This window comes from Phycodurus eques, chromosome 5 (genome assembly GCF_024500275.1).
Source record: "Phycodurus eques isolate BA_2022a chromosome 5, UOR_Pequ_1.1, whole genome shotgun sequence".
Classification (NCBI taxonomy): Eukaryota; Metazoa; Chordata; class Actinopteri; order Syngnathiformes; family Syngnathidae; genus Phycodurus; species Phycodurus eques.
This window is the reverse complement of record NC_084529.1, coordinates 25,742,859-25,763,990: the sequence shown is the minus strand read 5'-3', so window position 1 is coordinate 25,763,990 and position 21,132 is coordinate 25,742,859. Positions and strand designations below refer to the sequence as shown.

Below are 21,132 nucleotides of genomic sequence, written 5' to 3'. Positions count from 1 at the left end.
CCTTTTGTATATTACCCTTTGTTTGTTATGTTTCATAAATTACTTTTTGTCAGTGAACTGAATGAAATGAATGAAAATGAACATTGTAGAGCACCAGACTATGTGATAAATGTTGCCCACTCGACGTCCATTGCAGCATGGTCATCCTGGAAGGGGGATACTCCCCATCTGCGGTCCCTTCTCAAGGTTTTTTTTCCCCCCAAATGGGGTTTTGAGTTTTTCTTTGCCCGATTGGGGGGTTTAGATTAGGGGATGTCGTCAATCATTGCCAACTATGGGCCCGTGAAGCCCTTTGAGACTCTTGTGATTTAGGGCTATACAAATAAACTTCACTAAGTTACCGTTCGTACGTTACATTCTGTCCCTTCCGTAACTTCTGTTCTCTACATTCCATTCTGGCTATTCTGTTTTGTACTTTATATTTTGTAGTTCACCCTACTGTATGTATGTTACGTTTCACATTACATTTTGTCCGTTTTCTTTTGTACATTAGCTTTTATATGTTGTTTTGTATGTTATGCTTCATCGGTTACCTTTTGTATGTTACTTTTCAAGTTACTTTTTGTGCATTATGTTGGTACGTTTTGTTGCTTAAACTACTTATGTTATGTTTCATCTTTCCTTTCATACATTTCCTTTCGTACATTACCCTTCATATGTTATGTTTCGTTCTTTTACATTTTGAAAATTACTTTTCGACATTACGTTTTTCTATGTTAACTTAAATTTATTTCCTTTTGTATATTATGTTTTGTATGCTATGCTTCGTTCGTTACCTTTTGTTGCATTACATTTCTTCCGAGGCCTTTGGGAAAACACTGTCAAAATCTGTACAGCTTTTTTTGCACAACCTACCAACCAGGGTTTATCATGATTAAGACCCACTAAAGTAGAAAGGCGGTTTCTCCCCCAGCACCCAAACCTAATAAAATACATTACGTACTTCCATAACATCGGCATAAACTGTACTTAAACCAATGGTAAAAAAAAAAAAAAAAAAAAAAAAAAGAGGAATTAAATTGTGTGTCGCCTTTGTGACCATAAAATGCTTAAGCCATTTTACTAAGGCTACCTAATAAAAAGGTCCCCCATTTTGGAACCTATTCCTCAGTTTGGGAAAATGTACAATAACGTCCTTGATGGAGGTTATAACACAACACCTGACTTTTATACTCTCTCAAATAATGCATGCAAGTATGGCAGTGATTCTGGAATGTGATTTTCTTCATACACATGCAATGAGACCTTGTTGTTTTAGCCGCCATGCGACATGAAGCTGAAACAGTGGTGTCCTTTGTTTGGTCCAATTTACCGCTGACACCGCAACCCACCGGCGGTGGGAAACCCCCCCCGTAAGGGCGGCTTGCGTTTCAACGCTGGACATGAAAAGAAACGTCCACCCCGGTATTGAAATTAGCCGGCGTGAAGTCAAAGTTCTCTCATCTCTGAAAGAAAATACAGTGAAACATTTGCGGCTTCGGTGACATGCTGGGATGTTCAGCATGCTGCCGGCTCTGCATCAGTTGTGTGCCGTGCTCCATTTAAAACAAACACTGAAAGACATTGAATTATTGGCACTGCATCACTTGAGACTAAACTAGCGCCATCTGCCTGCTGAGGATCTTTCCGTTCTTTTAGTGGCATTTAGTGACGCCCTCAAAGAGCTCGAACGAAATTGCATGATTGAACTCAGTCTTCGTTTATGTGGCCATCCTTACGAGAGCTTGTGATGGAACCTGCTGCTGCATGTCGCTCATTGGCTGTGACCCGTGATAGGACCAATCAAATTAATCTCCACAGTACCATTAGGTTTCCTAAGAGATACCAAAAGATTCTTGTCACTCCTGCCTTCTGCTGTCTAGCAATCTTTTGGTTACCAAATTTAGAGACTGCAGTCTTTTAACGACCCAGCCATCTACATGTTCTGAACCCCTGTTTTCAATACCAGCTTAGTCTTCTTCACACTGTAGACTCGTTGAGACCAAATCAAACAGTGACTGTGCTAGTCACAGCCAAGTAGTGCCACTCCATTTCGCATCCATTGCTCCAAGAAACGATGGATCAACAACCAGTTCCAAAAAATCAAACAAATATGGATCAAATCAATACACCACACAAGTCAACTCATTTTGAGATCTTTCCTGGTTGTGTCACATGTTCATACTCTCACCCTTATGTCACGATGAGAGTTGACTACCTCAACATTAATAACATTGTTTATTTTAGGTTTTACGCAACACATATTGGAATTGTGGTTTGCACATCTGCCTAACAATTAGGAGATCCAGGTTTAACAGTCTGTTGGAACTCCATGTGAAGATTCATTGAAAATGTCCAGTTAGCTGTTAATAAAAAGGACAAGCAGTATAGAAAATGGAGGGATGGAAGGATGGATGTTGTATGGATGTTTTAAGGTCCAAGGAATCTGTCATTGGATAGCCAAATGGGTAAAATAACATTGTTGTGTAAATAATTTTGGGATACAGGTAGCTGCTAAAGGACAGTAGCAATGCTTCTTCTCAAGAAACATGAAAAAGCTACATTTAGGGCTGCATTCAAATTGGGGCGTTTGGGCGATCAGCTGTTACTTTTGAAAGACATAAGTTTTCCTAAACGCAACAAATTGCTCTGTTTTGACTGACGCTGTCATAGAGGTATTCATTTACAGTATCGCTGCTGACTGTTGACAACCTGGTACAGTTCACTGGGTTACCTTTCATACATTACCTTTTGTACATTACTTTTCATGTCTCATTTTGTAAATTACCCTTCATTCCGTGTTACACCTTGTATGTTACCTTTCATGTTACTTTTCGACGCTGCATTTCGTATGCTACTTTTCATAAATTTCGTTTTGCGCATGACCTCACCTTTTGTATGTTATGTTTTGTATATTACGCTTCGTATGTTGCTGGTCTTTGAAATATTGATTGTTGTTCAACAGGAAATTCATCCAAGAATGAGTCTATGGCAGTGATTTTCAACGAGTTGTGCCGGGGAACATTAGTGTTACGTGAGTGCTCTTCAGGTGTACCGTGGAAAATTATAACATTGTATGTAATTGCTGAAAAGATTATTTATTTACAAGAAATAATGTATCTTTGTTCATCAATGTATGCCAGTGAGGGCATTGTGACAGACAGAACAAATAAATGCTCTTCTATTAGATGGCAGGAAGTACATACAGTAATTAATGTATCCACTTTTTGTGACATTTTTGTTTATTTGTGTGCCGTGACATTTTTCAATTGTAAAATACGTGCCTTAGCTCCATAAAGGTTGGAAATCAGTGGTCTATGGACTTTGGTGCAGTGGGGACAGAAAATAATTGCCCTAAACAGTTCCCCTATGTGTTGTCGTGCATGAGTGAGACTTACAGTATTGTTACTTCTTGCTAACTAATGGTTGCTAATTAAACTCCACGGTAAACACCAAATGAGTAGCTGCACTGCAGGATATCATTAACTAAAAAGGATTAGAGATCGGCTCTCCGGAAGGCGGCAGCGAGGGGGTTGGGCAGAGTGCATCCGTGGCATCCCCCGCTCGAAAATGGACTAATCCAAATGGGATTCATCAATAAAAACGGGCGGAATAAAGTTGTGGCACTTAAGGCTCAAAGTAGCGATGAGAAAGAGAGAGAGGACGAGAGAGTGAGTGAGTGAGTGGCTGGCAGCCAGCCAATAAAATAGAAGATAAGAAATATGATTCCACTGCCGCACCACAGAAGCCTTGCAGCGACTCCTAATAGACAGACAGCTTCATTGATAATTGAATTAGTCACAGCCAAAGGAAGGAGAAGTGCTAGTGGATTAGCCAGTCGTTCCTGTTACTCGCAAGACTAATTAAATGTTTTCTTTGTGTTCCAGGTGATAATCTGAAGCAGGAAGGTGGATGGAAGAATGGCAACGCCACAGTGCAGCTCCAGGCAGAGCAGCTCACTCTCGTCTTCTCCCAGCAGGCAAGTAGAAGGGTGACAGGGAGGCCTCATGGACGCAATGAGGCTTGGCAGCGGATCTTTATTGTGAAAAATCCAGTGGCCATATCTGTCACAAGATTAGCTTATGTAATACGAAGCTCACGTTTCGACCATATGGTAGGGCCAGGCGATATGGCAAACAAACAAAAAAAAAAGATTGACCATGATTTTCATCCATCCATTTTCTTCGGCATATTCGAGGTTGGGTCGCGGGGGCAGTGGCTTTAATACGGAAGCCCAGAATTCTTTCTCCCCAGCCACTTAAACCAGCTCTTCCGGGGGGATCCAGAGGCGTTCCCAGGCCAGCCGGTAGACATAGTCTCTCCAGCATGTCCTGGGTCGTCCCCGGGGTCTCCTCCCGGTGGGACGTGCCCGGAACACCTCACCGGGGAGGCGTTCAGGAGGCATCCTAATGAGCTGCCCAAGCGACCTCATCTGGCTCCTCTCAATGCGGAGGAGCATCGGCTCTATTTTGAGCTCCTCCCGGATGACCGAGCTTCTCACCCTCTCTAAGGGAGAGCCCGGACACCCTGCGGAGCAAAATCATTTTGGCCGCTTGTATCCGGGATCTTGTTCTTTCGGTCACGACCCACAGCTCGTGACCATAGGTGAGGGTAGGAACATAGATCGACCGGTAAATTGAGAGCTTCACCTTTCGACTTAGCTCCTTCTTCACCACAACGGACCGATACAAAGTCTGCATTACTGCAGACGCTGCACCGATCCGCTTGTCGATCTCCCGTTCCAGTCTTCTCTCACTCGTGAACAAGACCCCAAGATACGTGAATTCCTCCACTTGGGGCAGGAGCTCATCCCCGACCCGGAGAGGGCACTCCACCCTTTTCCGACTGAGGACCATGGTCTCAGATTTGGAGGTGCTGATTTTCATCCTAAAGGCTTCACACTCGGCTGCAAACCGTTCCAGTGAGAGTTGGCGATCACGGCTTGATGAAGCCAACAGAACCACATTGTCTGCAAAAAGCAAAGATGCAATACTGAGGCCACCAAACTGGACCCCCTCTACGCCTCGGCTGCACCTAGAGATTCTGTCCATAGAAGTTCTGAACAGAATCGGTGACAAAGCGCAGCCTTGGCGGAGTCCAACCCTCACTGGAAACGAATCAGACTTACTGCCGGCAAAGCGAACCAAACTCTGACATTGGTCGGACAGGGACCGAACAGCGTATCAGTGGGTACGGTACCCCATACTCCCGAAGCACCCCTGGACTCCCTGAGGAAGACGATCGAACGCCTTCTCCAAGTCCACAAAACACATGTATAGTGGTTGGGCGAACTCCCGTGCACCCTCAATTAACCTACCGTGCATGTTTTGGGGATGTGGGAGGAAACCGGAGTACCGGAGAAAACCCACGCAGGCATGGGGAAAACATGCAAACTCCACACAGGCGAGGACGAATTTGAACCCGGGTCCTCAGAAATGTGAGGCAGATGTGCTAACCAGTCACGCCCACATACAGTGGGTACAGACTTCAATTCAGACCCCCTTAAATTTTTCACTCTTTGTTATATTGCAGCCATTTGCTAAAATAATTTAAGTTCATTTTTTTCCTCATTAATGTATACACAGCACCCCATACTGACAGAAAAAAACTCGAATTGTTGACATTTTTGCAGATTTATTAAAAAAGAAAAAATGAAATATCACACACCCATAATTGTTCAGATCCTTTGCTGTGACACTCATATATTTAACTCGGGTGCTGTCCATTTCTTCTGCTCATCCTTGAGATGGTTTTACACTTTCATTGGAGTCCAGCTGTGTTTGATTATACTGATTGTACTTGATTAGGAAAGTCAGACACCCGTCTGTATAAGGCCTTACAGCTCTCAGAGCAAATGAGAACCATGAGTTCAAAGGAAATGCCTGAAGAGCTCAGAGAGAGAATTGTGGCAATGCACAGATCTGGCCAAAGTTACAAAAACATTTCTGCTGCACTTAAGGTTCCTAAGAGCACACCTCCATAATCCTTAAATGGAAGACGTTTGGGATGACCAGAACCTTTCCGAGAGCTGTCCGTCTGGCCAAACTGAGCAGTGAGAGAGGTAAAGAAGAACCCAAAGATCACTGTAGCTGAGCTCCAGAGATGCAGTCAGGAGATGGGAGAAAGTTCTAGAAAGTCAACCATCACTGCAGCCCTCCACTAGTCAGTGCTTTATGACAGAGTGGCCTGACGGAAGCCTCTCCTCAGTGCAAGACATATGAAAGCCCGCATGGAGTTTGCTCAAAAAACACCTGAAGGACTCCAAGATGGTGAGAAATAAGATTCTCTGATCTGATTAGACCAAGATAGAACTTTTTGGCCTTAATTCTAAGCGGTATGTGTGGAGAAAACCAGGCACTGCTCATCACCTATCCAATACAGTCCCAACGGTGAAGCATGGTGGTGGCAGCATCATGCGGTGGGTGTGTTTTTCAGCTGCAGGGACAGGACGACTGGTTGCAATCAAAGGAAAGATGAATGCGGCCAAGTACAAGGATATCCTGGATGAAAACCTTCTCCAGAGTGCTCAGGACCTCAGACTGAAATAACAAAGGAGTGGCTTCAGAACAACTCTGTGACTGTTCTTGAATGGCCCAGCCAGAGCCCTGACTTAAACACAATTGAGCATCTCTGGAGAGACCTGAAAATGGCTGTCCACCAACGTTCACCATCCAACCTGACAGAACTGGAGAAGAGCTGCAAGGAGGAATTGAAGAGGATCCCCAAATCCAGGTGTGAAAAACTGGTTCCATCATTCTCAAAAAGACTCATGGCTGTATCAGCTCAAAAGGGTGCTTCTACTCAATACTGAGCAAAAGGTCTGAAGACTTATGGCTGTGTGATAGTTCAGTAGATCTTTTGTTATTGTACATTAGATCTGCAAAAATGTCAACAATTTAGTTTTTTCGTTTCGATTTTAGCAAATGGCTGAAATATAACAAAGAGTCAAAAATGTCAGTGTGTCTGAATATTTTCCGTACCCACTGTATATAAAAATATAAGAACAATTTTCACTGTTAATGCCACGTAGCATTAGCACGTATATAGCACCACATACGTGTGCTGGTAGCACTGAGTGACAGACTATAATGACTCCGTTTGCAGTTTCATGCTTTCCACATAATCACTTGGGTTGTACTTCTTCAAATGAATAAAGAGGTCTGTTGTGTTGCCCGCCTTCAATATCTTGCGCAAAGACCAGTTAATAGCATTGCTCCATGTAGCTTTGGAGATTTCGCCACAAACCGACGTTGAGTGACTTCTCTTGTCAAAATAGCATCATCTTCGGAGGATAACTCTATTTTACTGCCCTCAGCTATGCGTTTAGCTCCACGTTCGGTAATTACGTTTACTTTTACAACTTGCAAACGAAAGTGGTCCAGGAAAAGGACGACTGCTTGGCTGTTGTCACGCACATTTCTGCCATGTTTGATAGCGTAAATAGGCTTACAGCTGATCACTGTGATCGAAGAGACATTTATTGAGAACATATAATCGCCCAGCCCTACCATACATTAAAGGTTGGTTCCAAAATGGAAATGAATGTATCGAGCTGCAGCATAAATGAAGCCTCATAATCACACAATAGTCCCACAAGGGTTTGGCCGCAGACATTCTATAAAAAACAAAAAAAATCCAGTGGCCATTGCCGTTACAAGAGTGGCTGATACGATACAAAGCCCTGTTTACACCAAACAGAAAAGATTGGTTCTAAAACAGCATGTACAAAGATATTGGTAATGCAGTGCTGTGATGCAGTGAATACATAAGAGCCACAATACTCCCACCAGGGATTTTTTAAAATAAAGGTCCGCCTTTATCCTAAAAAAATCCAGAGGCTATATCTGTCACAAGCGTAGCTGACGCATTACGAAGCCTTTTCCACCAAACAAGAGACTGTGGAAAGTCAGGAACTCACAACCAGTGGCCACATCTCTCACCGCTTACTTCCTGTGTATATATGTTAGCACCTTCTTCTTCTTCTCTTAACAGCCCTTATCGAGGCTGATCCTTCTTTGATGCAAAAAGCCAATGAAAAAGCAAAACACATGCAGTAACCCAAGGTATGTCTTGCGTGATGCCAACGTACGATGGTGTTTTTTTTAGTGAAAATTTGGGTAAAATTATCCAAATTGTACAATATCAACTTTAGTTGTTCCAAGGGTTCAACAGGTATAGGTGATCCTTACAACGGCCCCAACGTATGTCATTTCGAGGCTACAAATGGTAGTGTACATACTGTACAAAAGTGTACAATACATGCTGGTATAAGGTGACTAGAGCGAGGTTTTTCAGGCTGGGAATATTACAGCGTAAGGGGCTCCTAGGTTTCGATGGTCACAACAACCTACGTTTCGAGGTTAACAACAGGACACAATTAACTAGTTTATGCAACGTGGTAAAAAGTCATCAGTAACTGCCATACTTTGTTTTTTTTGCATTTCATTGTTTTATTTCTATGGTCTAAAATTTTTTTCATACAATTATTTACTGTAATTATGACTTTGCTACTTCTTGAGCACAGTAGTGGAATAGACTACAGCATGTTCACACTTACAGTATGTAAAAATTCAGGTAAAGCCACAGAACTCCGTCGTGAACCAAGGAACCCTATTAGAAAGGCTATTTCAGCTTGTTATGACAAACACTAGAATGTCGACACACAAAACCACCATTCTGACATTAATAATTATAATTATAGCCGTTACAATCTGAAATAATATGCCGACCCCAGAAGTATGCAGCCTGTTTGGCCCCCTAGCCGCCCCTGATAATGGAGCAGAGATGAGGTGTGTGGTTGTGCGTCATAGCAAGAGGTTGGGTGGCAATAATATTGTATGGATCTCTTGAGCACCGTGTCTCGGCAGCATCGTGCACACACATCATCCAACCAATAAAATATTAACTTGAAATTCTCTCCCACGACCCATTTATCCATTCCGTATTTTTGATTTGAGCCCAAAAAAATTGAAATATAAAAGATCAAGCATTTTTTTTGTGCTGGATTCAAAAAACAAATGACAGAATATACTGTTACTTTAAAAAAAAAAAAAATGTTGCCAATAGAAAATGGACAGAATGAATCAAACATGGATTTTGTACATCTAGTTTAAGCTGTGATCCACAAATTAGGGTCATGCCAGGGTGGAGACCTTAGCCACACGTGCACTTGCGACCTCAAAACATCTGTGTGCACATTGGTAACCAAAACATGGACCGCTCGTGGCTTTAAAAGTTCTCGTTCTTGGATGAACTATCAGCCAGGGATTTACTGAATCACTACCAGGGAAGGGACTTTTTGTACGACAGAGCATGTGAGCAGACATGCATCGAGACAGTTTCATGTAAGCAGGCGTGTGCAGAGTCCAAATAAGAGCAGAGGAAATTACAGAGACGATCACATTCACAACGGACCGAGTGTGAAAGCCGGTGAAATTGACTGCGTGCAATTTGCTGACTTTACTTTAAAAGTCGACCCGCAACATCTGGCAGGCATTTGTCTGCCATGGCTCGCCATGAGGACCCAAACGGACCATTCAGAGGCCACGGTATACAGTTACCACGTGGACGATAAAAATCACGTGGAGGATAAAATCAAAGCGAGGGTTGTACGTTTACCGGTACCATTAGTACCATGTGCTTTTACCATCTTCAGTTGCTCATATGTCTCACACACCAACAGGTTTTTGGCATAGACACTGCCCAGGGGAATTTAAGCACATCTCCAGTAAATGCAGCTGGAGAATCATTGGATACTGTGAATGCAGCTATGCAGCTGCAGTCTGTCACAGTGTATAAATATGCATCTGGATGCAGAGAATTGAGCAGAAGTTCAATTACACAAATGCAGCCGTGACCTTAAGCAAAGGATGAATCTGCACACAGATACTGTCCCTGCAGTCAATGCAGTGGCAGTCTGACAGAGTGAATAAATGCGCAACTAGATGCAGTGAATGTGTCTGGATACAGTTGATTCCTCTATGGCAATATGGCCGTGAATGCAGCATGAAGAACAACACTTCACCTCCAGCGGCAACAATGGAGTAGTGCATTGGTCTGACAATTTAATTTTATTTTTTTAAGGTCATCCACAGAGCCTTTTCTTTTGGTCTACATAAAGAGCAGTTCCAGTCCTGGGCCAGGACCTTTCCTTGCCAGTAGAATACCTCTCTCTCTGCCTCCAGGTCCACCTTATTAACCACGATGATGTATGCGTATCTAGATTCAGTAAATGTAGCTGTGACGACTGTTCAGTGAATGAGTATGAGCCTAGATGTAGTGAATAAATCTGTACCTAGATATCGTCAATGCAGTTGCGACATCAATGCAGTGATGCAGCTATCATTCGAGGATTTGGCCCGATCCAGTGAGTACATCTGCACTCCAATGCGGTGAATACATCTGTGCCTAGAGGCAGTGAATGTCGCTGTGGCCTAATGTCTGTGGTGGCATCTACAAAGCAATGCAGTGATTATAGCTGCAGTCTGATGCAATGAACACATCTGCAAATTGATGCAGTGTGTTGCAGTGGTTGTTCAAGTGTCTCTGTTATGCGGACCCACACCCCAACACAGCAAGCGAGGAGGTGACGGCACCGACAAGCCTGCTGCCCGCCCATCAGCCGAGTGGAGCCCCGGCTAGCTTGCGCGCTAGCTGGTGGCTAGCTCCTCTCGTGGTGTAGTGAAAGCCACCGCAAGCTTTAAGTGGATATCTTTTTGCAGCTCAAACATCTAGGGATATATAGGCATAATAAAGATGTGGTATTTGATTGACAGTTGAGCGGGGCATGGTTTCAGCGCAGCAAACACACCCACAGCGTTTCAGAGCGGAGAGAATTGCTTTATTTTTCAAATTTTTTGAGGCCCCATTCTATATCCCATATATTTGTTATTATTCAAATTTTGCACTGTTGTTAACAACACTCTTGTTTGTGGTGTGTTCACTTTAAGACATTTTCACTTTATACTGTCATTAAATTTACTTCTTTTCAGATGTGTCCTGGTTTCCTCTCCTTCAGTTCAAGCCAAAGCCACAATGGCGTGTGCAAATGTGTATGTGTGTGTGTGTCTGTGTATTCTTTTCTGCCCACATTTCCACTCGGGCTGCCACGCCGGACGATCTTCTTCTGTGGTCTTTTTCAGATGTGACATCTGGTGCCATGGCAGGCATGAAAAACATATTAGACACATAAAGAGTGACAAGTTGCTTCCTTCTTCCTCTTTTAACTAATTACTTGAAGAGTTTTAATCCGATTAGTGAGGACTACAACTGACTGTAGTACCTGCTGGTACGGAGATGTAGTTCCTCTAACACAGGAGCGGAATGTACAAGCCAGTAGGTTTTCTGTTGAGCAATAAGTTCCAGAACTACACAGTATATTTAGGGAACACAAAGGTGGGTAATTCAGTTTATGCCACAAAGGCATCCAGATATGATGCGCTTGTTTGCATACACTTGTTGTTTGACTTACTACATACATGTAGCTACACTGCAATTGGGCCTGGCATGCACACTACAGTGCTTGAAATAATAACCAATACAATAATTTACAATAGCATTTACAAACATCAGATTCATCCATTGTTCTTTTCATTTTATCAATTCTTCCTTTTTTATGTTTCCATCCATCCATCCATTTTCCATCCATTTTCTGAGCCGCTTCTCCTCACTAGGGTCCCGGGCGCGCTGGAGCCTATCCCAGTTATCATCGGGCAGGAGGCGGGGTACACCCTGAACTGGTTGCCAGCCAATCGCAGGGCACATACAAACAAACAACCATTTGCACTCACATTCACACCTACGGGCAATTTAGAGTCTCCAAGTAATGTATGTTTTTTGGGATGTGGGAGGAAACGTGCCCGGAGAAAACGGGGAGAACATGCAAACTCCACACTGGCGGTGCCGGGGATTGAACCCCGGTCCTCAGAACTGTGAGGCTGACGCTCTAACCAGTCATCCACCGTGTCATGTTTTAATTATATTTACTATAATTAGCTCTAGCTTCAAGAATAACAATGCCCCATACACAACCGTGTGATTGTTATATCACACATAAATATGAGAGTGATTGTTCTGACAATACAGCTGGCTGGAGCTGCATTTTTAAAACTTTACTTTGCTCTTAGAATGAAACTAGTTTCCCAAGAAATTATTTCGCCATTGTAAATTCCACCACACCACTATCAGTTAGCTCTACGGATTCCTCTGGGACTCAGGACTGGGACACTTTTAGCAGTCAATCAACTCAAGTGTCTCCTCTCAGTGGCTCTTAATAGTTTTGATTCTATACTTTACGTAAAAAGGTCACAAACCCAGCCCACAGTTGCTTAACAGTTTGCTTTGTCAGAGTCCTTCAATCCTCTGAATTCAGGTTACAAGCACTCTGGCGTGCAAATACTTTATTGACTGTGAAATTCCGAATCTCTTACAAACGCCTCCTCCTTACCAACAAATCCCTCCACTCCCACTATTATAATAATAATAATACATTAATAATAATTTATTATTCTTATTATTATGCGGCACGGTGATCGACTGGTTAGCACATCTGTCTCACAGTTCTGAGGATCCGGGTTCAAATCTAGCCTCGCCTGTGTGGAGTTTGTATGTTCTCCCTGTGCCTGTGTGGGTTTTCTCCGGGTACTCCGGTTGCCTCCCACATTCCAAATACATTCATGGTAGGTTAACTGAAGACTCTAAATTGCCCATAGGTGTGAATGTGAGTGTGAATGATTTGTCTAACAACGTGCAACAATAACTACAGTCTGGACCCTGCGGTAAACATGTTTGACACCCCTGCTGTAAGGCAAAGTCTCCCTGTACTTTCATTCAGAGCATCAGAACTTTGTTGGAGGTAACAGCAGGGAGTTAGGCTCTGCATAGAGACCATTTATCATCCAGCAGAAGCAAAGCAAAGCTGGCTTAACCTGCGCTCGTGATCCGTGAAGCGTTCTTCTTTTAACTCAAATCATCTGAGGCTTTCAGTCATGTTTTGGGCGACCACACCCCTCCCTCAGTCGCAAATTAGTTCCAGCTGTGCTTTAATCGCCATACTTGAGTGAAAACATCTGCTCTCCTGCACACCTGCCCATATGTCGCTGGCTAACGCCGCCACATTGGCCAACAGAACTTCTGGCTCTCTGACGGAGGGTCGTGGTGTGTTTTCATGCAAAGTTGTTTTTAGCCGCAAAAGCACTGACTCATACTTTACAAGGACGTTTGTCACACAGATTCCTACTGCTTGCTTAGTGATAATTTATCAAAATGCTGTTAAGAGTGGACGCCCTTGTATGTCAACATTCTGTCAGCAGGTGTGCCGATACTCCTCTAGATCAAATCGTAGTTTGACTCGGCGAAGTGCAAAAAACAAGCCAGGAGCTTAGGCTTTGAGATGACCTGCCTGGACCGGTGACCCGTCCACAGTGTGGTTCACCTAAGTCACCTTGGCTTGATCCCAGCCATGGTGTGACCCTGAACATGATTAAGCAGTATGCTTGGACTTATTGTGTTAAGATACACAGTGGTATTTACTCAACATTCTGCCACCAATGTTTTTCTAAAAATCAATTCAGTGCTCACTCTCATGCAACAGAGTTGCGCTAGAGGGGGAAACATCATGAGACTGATGACTCATCGGCAGGAACAACACCAGAAGCAACGACTGCTTCAAAAAATGAATCGCCACCAGGTTTTTGTTTACAGTCAATCAGAAAGTACGAACAGAAAAAGGTATTTCCCACAAAACTGGACACATTACAGGATTTCGTGTTAAGGTGAACAGGAGCAACTAAAGGGTTTAGTTCAATCCTTCATTGATACTATCCAAAGCAAAAATTTGCAGGTCAACTTCAACCTCCCATTTGGTCTCGCTGTTGTTCACACAGAACAGTAACCTGACAAAAAATTGTAAAGTTCGCAGAAGTAGGCTCTTTGTAGCAGGTAACCCAGGTCATTATCTCTATGATACTGTTATAAAATGTCATGACTCAATTGTCGCTTTCACAACTCTGTAAAAAACAATATTTTCCTGCTGCTTCAATAAAAATAATGCTAAATGGTGCAAACACAGAACATGGGAGATGGAGTCTACCCGGGAACTTTCTGTCATCTGAGGTAGTGTCAGAGCTGTAACAGACCAGTCCACGGGTATTCCACAATGGCTGGACCGGTGTTGCGAAGCGTAACAGTTTACTCTTGCCAAGGATAATTTCTGTGTCACCCTTGAATCTGGTTTCGTTGGATAGATGAAGTCAACATGGCTTGATTTTCTGCCTTGGGAGGGACTGTTTTATCAGAGCTGTAACAGATAGGACACCGTACACAAGTATTCTACAATGCCAGTTTTAACACCTGGTGCTCACTTCTCCTGTTCTGTTGGGTTGAAAGTGATTGTTGTTGTCCGTCAACTATTTGATGTCACACGAGACACTGTGGCTGAAATAATCAAATTATCTAATTATAGGATGCCGTCTTGCTGTGTGAAAGTGCACACAGTTGCGGCAACATCCTACTTTGCTGGGTTCTGTGTAAAAGGCAAGTGAACAATATGATGTTCCTGCAATGATGCAGCAAATTGGCAGACTTTCTGTGTGAAAGAGGATTCTGATACGACTCTACCTCTAAAGTCAACTTCCATCCCCATCCATTGCTGTTGGGGGATGAAGTTAACCTGGTAATGTTTCACCTTTTGGAGGTATTGTCAGGGCCCTAACAGAAACAAGACGTCACCTTGTGTAAAGGTATTCCGTAGTGCTGTCTTTTACCACGTCACAATCACTGCTCTGTTGGTTTGAATGCTATTGTTGCTGTCTGTCATCTATTTTATTTTAAGTCACACCAGACAGCGTGAAAAAGGGTGCTGACATTGAATGATGCTCAAGGTAGCGAATGGCTGACTTCCTCCCCACGGAGGAAGAGGACCTATCCGAATGCAGGATGACGTAGCTGCTGGGACCTCTCTCTGGGCCCTGCATGTAAATATTTTTCATGTTTGTCAAACTGAAGTGCACCACTTCCCCTCTTTTGGAAAAGAGACCTATTATTATCCTCATCACTGATGATTTGTGGCCAGCGAGGCGAGGAAATCCATTCATTTTTACGCGATGATGTTATATAATGTGTGGAAAAATTGTTTGGAAATGGCACCGTCCGCAAATGGATGTGGTGGTTTGCGCCCAGACCAGTTTTCTTTAGGTGTTGCTAAGTCATTAATTGTGTGAAATGATGCCAAAATGAGAGCAAATGTGCGGCTTTCCTCCTCGTCGGCCACAACAACGAGCGCTCATCAGTCTGTCTGAATGTGACTCACTAGTCACCGCATTTGTCAAGGAGTTTGCTGACACGTTCCAAAGTTGTCATTTTCTTCTCAGTGGATGAACTCAGGAAGAATTTATGTCATTACTGCTTTGAATTACGCCTCCATTTGCAAAATAAAATATCACTTTTAACATGGATTAAATGGTGCAACATTTGTACACTTTAAATCAAATTTCCTTTTAATGCTCTCAATTTGTACCCAATCCTCCTCTAAAATGTTCCATTGTTGGTGTCATGGCAACAAAGTTACTGATTTCGAATGGCATCATCGATAGCCTCTTTCACACTGCCTTCCTGACAAAGTGGCACATCAGAGGCGTAATTGTAGCGGTTTTCGTGTCTCTCTGACTAGCCGAAACATGCTCACACAGCCATTGCAGCTTGTTGCATTCAGATAATGGCATCTGGGACAGAGACCTTTGCTTTGAACGCAAAGGTCCCTGGACAGTCAATCTCAGGTGTTAAATTTCACACTATGATCGCGGCCCCTTACACGTAGGCAATCTCTGTTACTTCTCTGATAGTACGTTGGATGCCAGCAAATTCGTGGATCAACTTCAACCCTCTTTGTTGCTCATCACTTACTAAGACTTAGGATAGTGTGCCCGGAAAAAGACGGCTACAGTGGTCAGTATGAAAAGGGCAACTGTCCTTTTTTGATGTTTTCAACTGATTCTTGAGTTCTTTCATATTCTCTTAACAGCCATTGTTGAGGCAGCGCTTTCTTTTGGAATTGTTGCAAAACAAATGCCACAAAAAGCCTAAGAAAACGCAGTCTTGATGCTCCATGGTCTGACACTTCAAACGTGAAGGATTTTTGCTTCTCAATGACCTCTGTACGCCTTGGATACAACGCAGGAAGGCAGCACATTCGTGGGTCAACTATAACCCATTCAGTCATGCATCGATGCCTTACACACAGGACAGAGAGCCCAGAAAAAACTGGCTTCGATGGCCAGTTTGAAAGAGGCTACTATACTGTTGGATGTTTGTTTTCAACTGATTCATGTATTCATTCTTCTCTTTACACCCCTTGTTGAGGCAGATACTTCTTTTGGAATGAGTGTTACAATAAAAAGAAAAAGCAAAGAGCATACATTTTTGATGCCTGATGAACTGGTGCTTCAAACTCAAAGGACTTGTGACTTTACAGATGCATTTTTTGCAAAGGTTATGGTTGAATTCCCAACTGTGCGACCTCTGGGGTTCCACTGAAGGAATTAATGTATCATGTTTTTGAGCCCTCGGGCGCGCTCTCACTGGCTCGGGGACTGCCATGAGGTGGGTTTGTTGCCTTCGAGGGTTGGTGGCATTCACTGCTTGCTGTGCTGAATGAGACCTTTGCGTGACCCAAACAAAAGCCCACATTGATTTGGTTTCATAAACCGCTGGCTGCTGTTGGGTTTGTTAGTGGATTAGACCGAAATGGAGCTGTGGCTTTTTTAATAATTCCGTCCTGTGTAGCTGAAACCCAATACCTGGCTGAGCAAACGTCATTCGTCAAGACAGCTCGCCAATGGAAAATGTGTGTTTGGTGAGCACACACTGCCACAATCCTCTAAATCCACCTTCAGTGTGGTCTCGAGTGGCCAACTACACATGGTGTCCGGGGAGGAATATTAGAGCTGTTGGAAGGCATTGAACTGGCCACTTCGAGGACTCCCCTGGTGCCTGGATTCTAGATTGCCCTCTTAAGCTGCAGTTCACTAGAGAGCTATTGACATGTTTGCCTGATGCAGCCACTTGTTGGCCAGCTCCGACGCCCGGCACCACTCAATGGATCCTTGCAATAAGCAGCTTTTATCAAAGAGTAAAGAAAATCTGAAGGGGCTAGAACCACATGAACAGGTACAGGCATGATGGCTGAGAAAACGCACGGGCAGGTTGGTGAGCTTGATTCAGGAGAGGAGGAACAAACTAATTAAGAAACTTAAGACAATCAAGGGGCACAGAGGAAGTTTCACAGCGTTGCAAAAAATATGGATGAATGCCAAAATGTATAAAAAAATCTTTGGGGTGGGCATTCAACAAGAAAAAGACAAAGATGAATGCGCAATTAACACTACTAACTAATATTAATATTCATCAGTCATCATTTGATGCCAGTGTAGCGAGCAGTATCCTGCTGTCAGGATATGAGAGTTAACTGCTGGGCCCATGTGAACTCCATTGCTAACCAAAACAGCAGCACCCAGCCAGGCACGTTAACACCAGATGAGTTAAAGTGTGAAGATTTTGTGGAAAGAAAGGTTCACAGAACCTAAAGTGCATGTTTTGGGGTGTGAGGAAGCTGGAGTAGAGAAAATCCACCCAAGCAGAGATAGAACTTGGAAACGTCACACTGGAAAGCCAGAGCAGAGATTCAAACCCAAAACCTAAGAACTGTGAAGTTAGCCACTGTTTGACTATCCTGTGTGTCTGCCATGATATTTTTAAACAATTAAATTTGAGTGCTTGACTCACTTTTGACTAAAAGTGTGGTTGTCCCTCCAGCAGCAGCCGCATGCAGTGCCTGCAGGTGGACTCGGTCCAGCGCTGGATGGAGGACCTACGTCACATGACGGAGGTGGAGTGCATGTGTGTGCTTCAGGCCAAGCCCATTGAGGTCGAGGACGATTCTCAGCAGGCTGAACTGATTGTGTCCACCGGGGCGAGGCCGGGGGCGGCGGCAGGGGAACATGTGGCACGCAACAACCTGCAGACGCTGCTTCGCAGGGCCCTAGTAGTCAGCACCGAGCTGGGCAAGATGTTCCAGCGACTGGAGAAGGGACGCTGGCAGAGGGTCCACAGCACGGCGGTGCGGGCAAACTGCCACGTGCGCTCCCTGGTGCATGAGTACAGTGCAGCGCGTAGCACACCGGCCGATATGCAGAAGGTGATCTAGAGGCTATTTTTTGACCACTCCACTGGTCATGTCACATCACTCATCCGTGTGGTTTTCATTCTGTTGCAGTTTGAGATGTCTCTCCTGGAGAAGTGTATGGAGCTGACAAACATCACAGAGAGGTACAACATCAAGTCACTGATAGTGTTGTGGCTCTCTTGCCAAACAGTGTGGGGCTCTCTGTCTCGATAAGTGCACTATTATTGACTGGCAACCGGTCCAGGGTGTAGTCAGCAGCAATTACTGCATCATCTACTTGAGCATTTAAAAATAAAAATAAAAAATAAAAAACTTTTTTTTTTTTTTTTTAAATACGTTTTTTATTGTCACAAAAAAAAGGGTGCTAAGTATGACATGGTCGGTATACAATGTTGTGTGCATCCACATTTGTGTTCCAGGAAGCTACGCACAGTATTTTTTACATCCAATGTTACGTTATGTGAAGTCTTTAACGACAATTAGAGTTCCCTAAGATTTGGACATTTGGTCGTTCTACAATGTGTGCAACCCTGTTAATGTAACAGGGAACAAATCAATTTATTTGCAACACCCAGTCTTCATTGGATCTTAAGTTATGTGGGGATGATTAACATTCCAGAAGATTCTGATGTTTCTTGCTGCTTCACTGCTTGTCTCCCTAATAGTCCTTTACATTTTTTTAATCAAAACAGCAGCACCTAAACAGTCTCCCAGAGTATGTGGAGACTTTAACTGAGTTCCCCTTCATATTATAAAAGATAATATTATATTACATGGAGAGGGCATCATCGATTATCCTTCAAGTAGACTCTGATGATACAAAGTTGTATGCACTCATGTTTTGGCCAGAGCATATCTATTTACTTTATCACCACTTTTCCCTGCAGTTGCCTTCACACCGAGGATGAGTTCTTCCTGAAGTCCATGAGAGACGCCATTCACGAGATCCTGACTGATGTCAGCGATTCGTTCAGCAACATGATTGACATGGCATTAGCCAATGAGATCCAGGTTTGGACCAGATACCTTGCTGTGCTTTGATTTTCACATGTCAGAACTTCCATCTCTTCTTGCAGGTTCTGATCAAGCAGATTGAATCTTCCGACAACGTCCACACAATCGGCAGCGCCATCAGCAACCTGCTGTCCCTCACCCAAGATGGGCCGCAGCTATGCAGCATCATCGCCAAGGTACTGAGTCCAGTGTGGACATTAATGTGACATTGGCTCAGCATTTCTACCCAGTTAGAGTGACTATAAACGTGACATTTGATCCGTGACATTTGATCCTAGCCACCTTGTCCATTTTCTATAGCGCTTGAGCTGGAGCCTATCCCAGCTGTCATCGGGTAGGAGGCGGGGCACACCCTGAACTGGTTGCCAGCCAATCGCAGGGCACATAGGAACAAACAATCATTCGCACTCACAGTCATGCCTACGGGCAATTTAGAGTCTCCAATTCATGCATGTTTTTGGGATGTGGGAGGAAATCAGAGTGCCCGGAGAAAACCCACGCAGGCACGGGGAGAACATGCAAACTCCACACAGGCAGGGCCGGGGATTGAACCCGGGTCCTCAGAACTGTGAGGCTGATGCTCTAACCAGTCGGCCACCGTGCCGCCCATCTTGAGTCATGGTTCTAAATCAAAAGGGTTCTTGCATTGATAAAGACAACAAATGGCAGAACCGTGACAAAAATAACACTGCAGGTACCTACTGGTTAAAACTTGGTTTGAAATGTGAGGCCAGTAGACCTGTGCTATCTTAGCCCTATTGCGCCTAGAATAATCCTTAATCAATGCCGTTCTTGCTTTGATAGAGGCACAACAAACCAATAAATGTTGCATGGCTGCGAATGCAGCATGTACCTCCTGGTTGAAATCTCAGTTTAAATCTGTGACCTGTAGACCTGAATCTTGGCCGTCATATATCAGGAATTATTCGAAATCATCAGGTTCCTTGCATACGCAGACATGCCTATTTCTACTAATACTACAAACTGCAAAAAAATTATGAAGTAAAAACTTGTTTTGCCCCATATTTGGGTTGGCATCTTCAAAATCAATCGTAAACTAGCTGGAACAATGACAGGATCCCGACGCTGATCACATGATCAAGCATAACATAGGCGGTGACGTGATATTATTCTAGCAATTGGGGTTAAAAACAAACTTGTTTAATATTTATGATTAAAAAATACTATTGATAAAGTGCTGCAAACTCTGAGTAAGTCCGAGCTAAGGACTCCATTTTGTCACATGGAATGAGTGATAGCCAATCAGGAAGCAAGCTGAGGATCAAGTTGTTGAATTGAGTGTTTATATGAAGTTTTCTCCAAGTCTTACCACAATAGAAATTAACAAAATTGGGTTACCAAATAAAGGAAACAACTAGCCTAGTTGGTGCTTCTTCGTATTTTCCAACACTCCGGTTCACATTGTTGCCTCTCACAGGTCAGTCTTTGTACTGTTACAGGTGTGGTTAGTTCTGGTTTGGTGGCAGTGATGAGACTCTTGATTGTTAGGGACAGATGGTTAAGTGAGCGTTGGTTATCGATGTCAAGTTCATTGTCATGTTTTTAACACGTGTGTGTATGTGTGTACCCAGCCTTTTAAACGTAAAAGGCTGTTTAACTCCAAGATCAGGCCAAGGAGATTAGACAGCAAGTCTCAATTGGGCCATTAGTTAGCTGACTGCTTCCAGGACACACACACACACGTACAAAGATTGTAAGATCAATACTGTCAGTTCCCATTAGCACGGAGCATTGATCACGTGGCTTAGTCGCGTCTACCTATCAATCTGCCCCACCTTACAAGGTGGGGGGTGGGGATGGTGGTTGCGAGGCTGCCTTCCAGTAGCCGCTAATGATCGGCTGCCACGGAACGACATTCTGCCACACACACACACACACAAATGCACACATACTGCACGACGAAGTGCGTATTTTCTGGCTGGTGTCCAACCTCCTCCAAT

General features: G+C 43.7%; 1 protein-coding gene across 1 annotated transcript in view; it reads left to right on the top strand.

The window, feature by feature from the left end:
* The window catches only part of LOC133402571 (protein inscuteable homolog), a 66,137-nt gene that overhangs the window by 28,630 nt on the left and 16,375 nt on the right, over positions 1–21,132 (top strand). Inside the window, exons 3-6 of the mRNA XM_061676477.1 lie at positions 17,788–18,169; positions 18,248–18,300; positions 19,045–19,168; positions 19,234–19,347. Of these exons, the coding sequence (XP_061532461.1) occupies positions 17,788–18,169; positions 18,248–18,300; positions 19,045–19,168; positions 19,234–19,347 (673 nt within the window). The remainder of the gene's footprint in view (positions 1–17,787; positions 18,170–18,247; positions 18,301–19,044; positions 19,169–19,233; positions 19,348–21,132) is intronic.